The 11,670-nt window shown below is 44.3% G+C and overlaps 1 protein-coding gene across 1 annotated transcript; it reads left to right on the top strand.

Annotated features, from left to right (window-relative positions):
- Positions 1–6: 6 nt before the first annotated feature.
- Positions 7–9,591, top strand: LOC101772037 (la-related protein 1A). The gene is made up of 14 exons (XM_004967703.3): positions 7–516; positions 1,473–2,040; positions 2,124–2,283; positions 2,620–2,710; positions 2,804–2,875; positions 2,966–3,480; positions 4,779–4,848; positions 6,885–6,986; positions 7,480–7,787; positions 7,882–8,022; positions 8,146–8,209; positions 8,373–8,518; positions 8,643–8,747; positions 9,128–9,591. Exons 1-14 carry the CDS (start codon positions 241–243, stop codon positions 9,327–9,329), a joined length of 2,820 nt encoding a protein of 939 aa, XP_004967760.1. The 5' UTR covers positions 7–240; the 3' UTR covers positions 9,330–9,591.
- The last annotated feature ends 2,079 nt before the right edge of the window (positions 9,592–11,670 follow it).

Genomic DNA, 11,670 nt, shown 5'->3' with positions numbered 1-11,670 from the left:
CTCTCGCCGCCCAAAACCCTACCCCCGCGCCGCCGCCCCGCACCTCGTCGTCGTGCTCGTCGCCGGCGGCTCCATGGCCGCACCAATTTCCGGCTAAGCTAAGAGAGCCCGTTCGCTGGTCTTGTCCGAATCCCGCTCCCGTGTCTCGCGCTCTCGGCCGCGGCGGCGGCGGCGGGGATAGAAGCGCAACAACCAGGTAGCACCTGATTTTTGCCCTGATTGGGTGCGTTGGCGTCGGCGATGGAGGAGCCGAATGTGGGCGGAGGTGCCGCGGCGGCGGATCCAGCTGGTGGCGGCGCCGCAGTCGGGGCTGGCGCATCGCCCTGGAGGAAGACCACGCCGCCGCCGGCGGCTGGCGAGGCGGCGGTCATGGGGGCCGAGTCCTGGCCCGCGCTGGAGGAGGCGAGGCAGAAGGTCGCCCCGGAGTCCCCCGCGAAGGCAGGGGCGGGCAATGCTGTTGGTGGGGACTTGGCCAAGGGACCGCAGGGGTCCCCTCCTCCTCCGCCTCCATCCCAGGTATAATCTAGCGCTGGTGGTGATATGCTCATGTGCATGGTTTTATTTATGGGGTAACCAAGTTTTAGGGCAATTTTGGTGCAAGTAGTAGCGGTTACTCGTTTTTCGTACATATGTATCATCATCACCTTTTTATGTAGCTGGCGGGTGTAGGCTTTTTTCGTCTCTACTGGTGAGTACTGAGTAGTGATTAGTGAAGCTTTGCTTATTTTGGAGTGGTTTTAACTTTGTCATCACGTTCATGTTATATGTGGGGTTCCTGCCGACCAGGTTGCGCTATGTTTGAAGTAGATTACATTTTTCATTTGTAATGTGGGTAGCTGGCAGGGTCTACGTTTCTGTCATTTCATTGGTAAGTTGCCAAGCTTTGCTACTTTTATAGTCGGTCCAACGTTGTCAGGTGCATTCATGTTAGATTCGGGGTTCTTGCTGACCAGGTTGCACCATATTTGAAGTAGGTTACATTTTTTCATGGTAACGCCAGTTTGTCAGTTGTCACCTAGCTGAAGCACCACCGTATGGATTGCAGTTAGATAATAATTCTTTTGCATGCCATGCCTCATCTGGACCATCTCATGGCCAAATGAAACTCATTCCAATGTTGTGGTCTTGTGCTGTCGTCATGTTCATGATCTATTTAGTTAGATTGCATGAGTGGGTGATCCTGTCGACCAATTATGAGGCAAATGCTGTTGTAACGGACGATTGACATCTTAGTAGATTGTGTTGTTCCCATTCTATCCTTCCTCTGCTGTGTAAAACTGTCAATCTTTTTTTTTTTGTTTTGCTTCATCACATCCCTGTATGTCCCTCTCTGGAGCCGATGAGAGCATCTTGCTTCATCACATCCCTTTTTACTGCCACTGTTGCTACTCACTTTTCTTTGCTTAGATCCTATATGTTCCTTTTTCCTGTACTATTTATACTTGGTTTGATAAATGTGGAAAACTTTTTAGGTGGCTAGTCGTGCGCACAAGTTTGATGGCCATGGAAATCCCAACAGAAATCACCAAGCACACCATAAAAATGGGCCCAAGCGGCGTTTTCCTGCTGTGAATGGTGCACCATCCTACCCTCCAGCGATGCAGTATCACCAACATCCAGGGCAACCTATTTTTTACCCTGTCCCTGTGCTTCCCAGTCCAATGATGCTACAAGAATATCCTTACCAGCCATTTCCTGTTTCAGTCCCGAATCATGAGAGGCATGTTGGAAAATCCGGGTATGAGAACTCCGTGCCTCCTTTTGTTCCAGTAGATCAAGTTGGTGCGAATGAAGGTAACAGGCCAATGCCTCCCCATCCAAGAGGAGATTCTCATGCCTGGCGGCCTCCTGTTGGTACTCATGGTGCTAGGCCCCATCCTGGTCCTGAAGGTCATGGCCATTTTAGTCAGACTTGGCAAAATCCTCAGATGTTTGGTACAAGAGAGAACACAAATCTACCACAAGGTGTTGGGCCAAGAGCTTTTGTCAGACCAATGGTGCCTCCTCCTCTTGGGTACATCAATGGACCACCATATCCTGGTAATGCTCTACACACTGGTTATGACATGTTTGATATATTGCAGCTTTTTGTGCACTAACATTGATGACTTCTTTAAACTCAGGACCTATGCATCCCATGTACTATTACATGCCTGCACCTATGGAACCGATGAGAGGTCCACAGCGCTACATCCAAAATCAACCAACGCCTAGTCCTGTTTTATCCCCTAAAGCTGCTGAGTTAAGATCTAAGATACTAACTCAGGTGGAGTACTACTTCAGGTAAATCTTATCATCTTCTGTTGGAGTTACAAGAAAGTGTGATGTCTATAAAATAGGCATGTAGGTTTGCAACAGTATGTTGGTAAAATTTTATTTAATTTTCAGTTAGTACTGAGTAATTTATTTTCATGGAATATCCACTGGTCTTCAGAAACATGTCCTGCAAGAAAATCAGTTTGATACTGCTTCACACTTCACAGCTGCGTTCTCATTACACAACATTCATGCAAATACCAATACAGCCTACAGTTTAGGAGAATTTTATATGCTTTCATAACATCATGAGTGATAAAATGTGGCATGCAACCTTTGTTTACTCATTATGACGGGTTTCAGTGATACAAATCTGGAGCGTGATGATTTCCTGAAATCTTTAATGGATGAGAATGGCTGGGTTCCAGTTTCAAAAGTTGCAGATTTCAATAGGGTATGCCTTCCTTGCAGATTTCTCAGAAATTGGATTTATATTATTTGGCCCTTGTGCTAGGAAATAACATTTTAGTTTCTGGTTCATCTGCAGCTTAAGAAAATGACCACAGATATACACCTGATTGTAGATGCATTGGCAAACTCAAGTCTTCTTGAAGTCCAGGTTTCTCTGTTTATTTCAATAGTTATTGTTCAAATTTCTTGTTTTGTTTAGGTACTTGGTTTATCTTATCCGTTGCTTGTCTATTACCAGGACGACAAAATTAGAAGGCGTTCTGACTGGGCAAAGTGGGCCTCTTTTTCTGGTGCAACATCTGTTGCAAGCCCATCATCTGCAAGTATGGATAGCAGGGGTGAGAGAAATATCGGTGGCTTTTCAAATAAGGATGATGATTCTGAAGATCAAAAGAAGCATTCTCAGTCTAAAGATATTAAATGTAATACAGATTATATTAATACGGAAGCAAAAGTTGCTGATGAACAAGTCCAAGATGCACATATCTATTCATTGAATAGGGACTTATCTGCCATTAGTATTGATGAAAAGCCTAAGAGTCTTGCTGCACAGTCTATAAAGTCAAGCAAACATTATTCTTCTTTTAGATCTGGTGATGTTAAAGTTCAGAAAGTGAAGTCAAAGATAAACGCACCTGATTCTCAAAATGACTTCTCTAGCTTTGGTGGTGACCAAAGCACTTTCATGCTTGATGAGGAATTGGAATTGGAACATGCGGACCATTCACGCGATGACCTCTATTCTCATAAAAGGTAAATTGTAGACAATATGCCTATGTTGCACACATAACTAATTGTTCTCTAGGTATGTATGCATGTGGTAGGATATAGCTTGGAATCTTCCTCAAATTTGTGAAAATAAATATTATCAATGTATGTGACATTTCATCAACGAGCTGATTGAACTTAGGATATATCTGCTTCCCTTGCTTGTTTGAGTTGCTCACCCAACTAAAAAGGACCACTTTGTGTAGCAATTCTTTTCACATGGGTGAGGATAAGCTTTGCTCATTGAGAACAAGGTTTGTTTCACATTGTTGTGCCATGTTCCTTTCCACCCAATACCAAAAATTATTAAATATTATATTTTAAGGTTACCATGATTTTAAGAAACATATGCCTAATTTGCTTTTTTCAGGCACAAAATAACCAAACACTAAAAGCCCTGTCAACCTTGCTCCAAAAATTATATTATATTATATTATATTTTAAGATTACCATGTTTTTTAAGAAACATATGCCTAATTTACTTTTTTTTCAGGCACAAAATAACCAAACACTAAAGCCCTGTCAACCTTGCTTCGTTTAACTATTGCTCATATGGGATAATTACCTAGCTTTTCCTTGGCTACTGATGGTTGTTTAATGTTTGCTGCCTTTTTTGTTTGTCTGTCATATTTATGTATTGTAGATGTGCCCAAGACTTTCATTACCCGTGTAAGCTATATGTTAGGGGTGCTAAGCTACATTTTAATGTCATTATTACACTATACAATAGTTTGTTTCAATTGTGGGTTATGCATAATATATTCTTTGCAGCAAGTAATATTTTGCTTCCATAATACTCTCTCCACTCCAAAATGTAGGCTGTTTAAGTTTTGTCCCAAGTCAAACTTCTCTAACTCTGACCAAATTATAAAAAATGCACCAACACCCACCACAACAAATTGATTAAGATAAATCCACCATGAAAAATGCCTTGATAGTGCATTTATTTGGTATTGTAGATGTTAACACATTTTTCTTTGAACTTTATCAAAGTTAGAGAAGTTTGACAAAACTAAAATGACCTACAATTTGGAACAGAGGGAGTAGAACAGTACATCTCTACATTTTATAAACGAATTTTAGGGTACTAGACGGAATGCATTACCATAAACATAAAAAGGGTCATGGTGATAATGTTTGTGTATAGCTTAAAGTAGTGCTCCATTACTCATCTAATGTTTGTGTATAGCTCAAAGTAGCACTCCATTGCTCATCTTCTATGTTACGGGAATGAGAAATCATGCAAAAATGCTTTTCTTTCATAATACGTTTGTTTTAAGCAGGGGTGATGACGAGGAAGAGGACTTTTTTGTTGATGACCAAGATGTTAATAGGCTAATAATTGTCACACAGGTTAGTCTTCAATAATTTATTTTGTATCCGTTGCTTTATATAGCGATATGATGCCTCGACCATGTATATAACAATCTTTACTTTATTCATATCATATCTGTCTTGTACTACTAAGTATTACCGTATTTGGATTTTCTTCAATTAGTATGTGCTTTATGCCTATATGCATTTAGATTATTCGGTTACATCTGATTGTATTTCTGGGCTTCTGATGGATATGCTTTTGAGGAACACAGCCTTTTTTCTATTCTGCTTGCACTTATTATATTTTCCCCCCAAAAAATTCTTGGTGGCTATTGGGAGGGAGGGAGGGGGCTGATCACCCCCCTATGTTGCACCGATTCCGACACGCGTGTCGGACACGATACGTATCAGACACGGGGATTCGGCATTTTCCCAAAACTGACGACATGGAGACACGTCAAAGTATATAATCACCACAAACTATAATTAGCAAATAATGCATACAGCAAACAGAAAAGAAATAGATTGGCCCAGCCCAACTTAGGACTGTCCAATCCCTCCTTGTGCAGCCCACTAGCCCACCAGAGGTTCAGTTTACTCCCCACACAACAAACTGCTCATCTTCTCCCACGGTCGTCGATTCCTCATCTGCTCCGCCCCTTCATCCATGGTCGCCGCTCACCGGCAGCGCTCAACTCTGCCATCTCCCTCCGCCTCTGCTGCGTGACAGCCACCTCCTGCCACCGGCCGCCCATCCTCCGCGTAGGACGGCGCCCCTCCTGCTGCCACCGGGCACGCCGGATCAGCAGTGGCGGAGCTAGGAATCAACCCAAGGAGGGGCCGGTTGCTACAGTAATTATACACAGTTTGCTGTTGGTTAAGCTGTTCATGAGGAACGCCATCGAGACAACTCTCAAACAGGCAATTCGTCAAACACCATTCATGCACTCATATTGTCTTACACCAACACCAAGAAACTGACTAGCTAGCGCATCAAGCAAAGCAGGATAAGAAAAGTAGCAACACCATAAAAAATTTATCTCAATAGGCAGTAATTAGCCTTTATTTGAAGAAAGGAATAGAACTACAAAATAAGCAAAAGAAGGAACAGAACTCCAAGCAAATAACCAATATGCCTGCCTGCACTTGCCGATGAGCCATGATCGGTGAGCTTGTAACCAGGACACGGACCCTATACATTGAGGAACGCAGGAGCCGATGAGCTCGGAGTGGCGGATTGGACGGAGACCGGTGCGAGCTCGGAGCGATGGAAGGGCCAAGGCGAGCAGGAGCTCGGAGCGACGGGACTCGCACGTGTTGGCTGTTGGGTGACCGGTGTGCGCTGCTCAGATGTATATTGTTTGGGCCTCCAGTTCGTAGGGCCGTCGAATCAATGGAAATTTTGTTGGACCAAGTGGGGGCCGTGGTCCACCTTGGCAATGTAGCTCGGCCGGTGCGGATCATGCTCCGCCGCCGCGGCTCTCCAGGTTGAGCCATTGCCGCCGCCTTCTGTACAACTCCGGCCGCTGCGCCTCCCTTCATTTAGCTGCTTGGAGATGAATCGGTGCCGTGTCCGCAGCGTATCGGTGGTTAAAGATATTTATTTTTACAGTTTAATCTCCTGATACTCCATCGATACGTATCGGCGGCGTGTTGGTGTCGGACACGGTATCGGACACCGACACGCCAGTTTGCTGCCGTGTCCATGCTACATAGATCACCCCTATCTGAACAGGCCCTTAAAGGTTTACCTCAGACTTGTGTGATGGACTTACGTAACTTGCTTTAAATCATGTTTAGTTGTACTACAATGACCTGTCCTTTTTTAGATAATCATTTTATCATTGGGTAACGAATTGTCTGTTTCTTCTAGATCTTGCATGATTGTTATAGTAGAACACTTAGGACAGTTAAATAAGTGACAATATCCTTGTAAATGTTTGGACTGGCCATGTGAAATGTTAACTGAATTTCTTGAAAAATATTTCCATTCATTAGCTGAAATGAAACAGTATTATTTTGTAACATTTTGAGAATGTTTCACTGAGATCTTTCAATTTTGGGTCTCACAGGATACTGGGTTAGCAAAGGATGACAAAAGCCGCACAAGTATGCCTCAGGCATTTTCAACAGAGGAAGCATCGAGAATAAGCGATGCCTTATACCATTATGAGGTGACATGTTACAGTTCATATTACAAGTAACTTATAGATACAGGTCAATGCCCAAAGGACAGACCAGTGACCTTGCCATTCTGTGGCGTGCTGTCCATTTGCCTGTTAACTGACAATTGATTGTCTGTACATTTATTCGTTCAACTTTTCATCCATGAGATGTCAAAAACATTTTTTTAACCTTGTTTCATTGTCATCTCCCTAGGTATGATATTCCTGTTACTATTTCGAGTCTTAGAATTCTGATCATCTGCATGTCTGTGATTTAAAATTTGGAACCATTTGAAACGAGTGTTTTGAAATGAAGGTCAAAGGACAGTGGGTGGGGTGGGGGCCTACATTTGCATCAAGTTGTCTGGAGCTCAGACTAGACACTTGGGAGTCTTTAAGTTTAGTTATGCTAGCCTTTTGTCAGATGATGTGTATCAAATTCTATAATTTTATTTTTGGTTCTATTCTCATGCTAATGTTGTAATATCTAATTTGACTTCAGACACTTCATGGTCGGCGCGCTAATAATCATAGAGGTTCCCAGGCTGATACTGCAGATGTTGATTCTAAACCAACTGGTGGTTCAAAGGGGAACCACATTGGCTGTGGACCTAATGGTACTGAAGAAACTGGGCAGCCTATTCCACGCAAGCGCCAAAGTAGAGGCAATAGAAAAGCACAAAGCGCACGGAAACAGCGGTTCTTTGCTGGTAATTTCATGAGTAATCCTGACCAATATGGTGGTGTATCAGAAAGCCCTCCGGGCCATTCAGTTGGATATTTCTACGGATCTACTCCAGAAAATCACAGGTAGGCTAATAGTTAATCCATATTCACTTACAGTAAAACCTACCTTTTTACTGTCTCAAATTGCTGTTGTCTTGATGATTCCAATGCTGATTAGCTATAAGAGTTCGAAGCTGAGTTCTTCTCCTCATGGAATTCCTACTGGGAGCTCACCTGTTGGATCTATACCCAAATCTTCTCCACAATCTCAGCATCTAAATTATCATCTTTTAGAAAAAAATAAACTCCAGCAGCAGAGGTAAATGGCTTCTTGTGTGATGGCAAACTTTAACTCTTGTGTCCTTCAAAATATTATCATCACTGCCCTCCATTCCATTGCCTCCTGTTAAACTGATATGTTTACATTCTTTTTTGTGCGAAGGTACAATAAGTTCAAACATCACTGCCTTGTGGAACGTAAGAAACTAGGCACCGGTCACAGTGAGGTGCTGCCTTCCTCTCCTGTATTTATCTTGTAATGGCAACTCAGTAACTACTATATAGAGAAAAAAAGATAAAGCTGATCAGATTTATTTTTATTTATCGTTGTAGCTGCATTGCCTGGTATTTTGCATTATTATTAACATGTTTGCTTTCAATGTTCTGCAGCAAATGAACTCGCTGTATCGCTTTTGGTCATACTATCTCAGAGATAATTTTAATGAAGACATGTATACGCATTTTAAGAAATTCGCACTAGAGGATGCAGCAGCAAGCTACAGATATGGACTCGAGTGCCTTTTCAGGTTTTATAGGTATGGACATGGAAATTTCAAGAATATGCTGCCATCATTGTTTATTTACATTTGCAATATCCTTTTTGGATCGGTACAGTTGCAATAGAGCGGCATCATTTACTGCCTACTCCTTTCTTTGCAGTTATGGTTTAGAGAAAAACTTCCAACCTAATGTATATGAAGATTTCGAGAAGCTTACGCTTGAATTCTACCAAAATGGTGATCTTTATGGACTTGAAAAATACTGGTAATTTTTATCTACATAAATGTTTGCATTCCTCTATTAGTTGATGCTGTCTAGTAATTTTACTGCAATCCCACACTCTTCACCGAAATTGTTGCTGGAGATTTATTTATTTATCTTTAGTAAAGGAATGGACTGTTGCTGTAACTTACTGGTTTTGCGCCCCGCCTAGCTTGCACGATAGTTCATGCAAATTTCTAAATAATGGTTAAACATGTGCTTTCCACATGAAGCTGGGTGTTCGAAACTGGAAAACTGCAAGGCTAACTTAAATGAGAACTGCAAATTTGAGTCAAACTTTGGCCAGCTGAACTGCCGCAACCCAGCAGCTGTTTGATTGTGATGCTTAGCCACTGACATATTTTTTTGTTGATTGGACCAAGGGCATTTCACCATTACCGAAATCCAGATAGCGGTCCTGTAAATAAGCTTCCAGAGCTGGAGAGGCTTCTCAGGGAGGAGTTCCGGACCCTGGATGACTTCAAGGCGAAGGAGAAGGCCCATGATGCCACAGAGAAAGAGACGGGCTGCAGTAGCAGCACCGTGGCGGTGACCGCAAGCCATAGCAAGGCTGAGACTAAGTAGGCCCAAGCTCGGCATCCAAATTTTGGCGGTTGCCCCGGAAAGGAGAAAGTAGCGTTTTTTTGTTTGCTGAGAACTAAGGATTTGAGTAGACAAGACATGTGCAGATTTTGCTATACCCCCTGCCAATACTTGTGCTGTGGCTGCCCAGGAAATTTTCCTCCTTTTTTCCATTTCCTTCCTGGCACCAACGTGGGAGTTGTACATAGATGATAATTTTTTGCTTGTTAAATGGACAGATAATAGAGCATGGAGTTTAATTTAAGGCCGTGGTGGCTCGGTGCCGTCGTTAGTAGGGCTTAGGGTCTGGTTTCGCTTATTTTGAAAGTGTTTTTTTCCGAAGCGTATTTTGAAACTGAAAATGATGCCACAATTCGTATTTTTGGAACTTCCGTTTTTGATTTTTACCCCAAAGTTCATCTGGAACAAAAATGATGGTAGGACCATCTTCTCGAACGCTACAATCGCACTCATTTTAAGAGAATCTTGCGACAATCATTCTTTTCTCCGCTAAAAACATTAAGGCACGGCACAACCAAATCAAACATTTTACTAAAGTTTCTGCAACCAGGAAGCAGCTCGGACAATGCCCCAATGGACAAGCCACACACCCCTTTTTGACACCACCGACCGGACCAACTCGGGCCACGCGTGTCTCAAAAAAAAACAAAAAATCCTCGGGCCACGATGTTCCAACGTCAAGCGTGGCAGTGTGCCACTCCAGGAGCTGCATCAGTAGTCAGTTCTCACGCTTCCCTTTCCCAGTCACGGCCGCGCACGCGCCCTCCATCCGGCGGCGGCGCGAAAACAGCGGCTTCGTAACGGAGAAGGCTAAGATCCTCGAAACTACGCGCGGGGGTGGTTTCCGGTTAGTATTAAATGTAAACTATTTACAAAACGCAAATGGAGATTGAACGGCGAGACGAATCCATTAGATCTAATTAGTTCATGATTTAACAATGTACTGCTACAGTAAACATTTGCTAACGAGGGATTAATTAGGCTTAATAGATTCGTCTCACTGTTTAGCCTCCATCTGTGCAATTTGTTTTATAATTAACTCATATTTAGTCCTCCTAATTAGCCTCTGAATATTTGTGACACGGACTAAACTTTAGCTCGAGGAACCAAACGCCCCCTATGTATTGGGGATTCTTCCAAAAAAAATTTTCAAAAAACATATCAACCCACAGTAGATCACTAATAACTAGCCTCCAATATTTCAAACAGGTCACATCATAGTAAGTGAGCCCAACCCGGCGCCTCCCTACTCTCTCCCCGTCTCATTCTTTCTTCTTCCTCCAGCCGGAGAAGAACCGAAATTTGGATGAACGGCTTGAGCCGTTGGTCGTGGCCGACTGGCGCCAGAGTGCATGCACCACGTCGCCGCCGGCGTACGGCCTCGCCCTGCGCGCGCCAACCAGCGTTCGCATCACCGGCAGCACCGCGCCTCGCCTCGCCCCACTCCGCTCCATGCCCCTAGCTAGACCATCCCCTTTTCTTCCCCCTCCACACTCCCTCCCCTCCATTGCTAGACCAACCAAGCTCCACTTACCGACACCATCCACCGTGCTTCGGCCTCCTCCCACCGAGTCACCGCACCCACACCGTGCGTCGTGCCTGACTGCCTGGAGCCCTACCGCGCTGGCCTGCTGCATCCCCGCCCACGCCACATCGCCACGCCTGCATCCCACACACGCCAGCCCGTTGCGTCGCCACGCCACCGTGCCTGCATCCCACCCACGCCGGCTTGCTACGCCGCCTCACCGTGACGGCCTTCGTCCTCAGGCTGCGCCGGATTTGTAATGGGTTAGGAAATCGGAGCTCAGAGAAGGCGGAAGCCTGGGAGGCGGTGGCGTCGAGGGGCTCCGACCCTAGCGGGAGAGGCTAGGGAACGGGAGGGAGAGGGTAGCAGTGGAAAAAGATCGGAATCCTGCGGGAAGCCTCCCTCATGCGCGAGAAGGGGGCGATTGGGGGAGGAAGGACGTCGCACAAATATGCGCGGTGACGGGCTCTGTTTTAACGTCACAAATAGCTTGGGGAAGTTTTGGGGAAGCTGTTGGAGTTCTTTTTTTTCTTTTTTTTTCTCCCAAGGTATTAGGGTAGGATACAGATTCTTTTGAAGTTGCTCTAAAATCCACATGTTGGTTTCAAGCCCGCACGCAATACTAGCTGTCGTTCGGCAATCTCATGATCATACTCGTGGGCCACGCGCCCATGCCAATTGACTTGCAGCGTTTGCTGTTGGCTCACCGGTCACTCTCGGGGGTGTTTGGATCCTGGACTAATTTTCAGTTCGGGTCACATCGGATGTTTGTACCAATAGAAGGACCAAAACGTAAAC

This window comes from Setaria italica, chromosome V (assembly GCF_000263155.2).
Source record: "Setaria italica strain Yugu1 chromosome V, Setaria_italica_v2.0, whole genome shotgun sequence".
In the NCBI taxonomy this organism is placed as follows: Eukaryota; Viridiplantae; Streptophyta; class Magnoliopsida; order Poales; family Poaceae; genus Setaria; species Setaria italica.
This window is presented reverse-complemented; position numbering and strand designations above follow the sequence as displayed.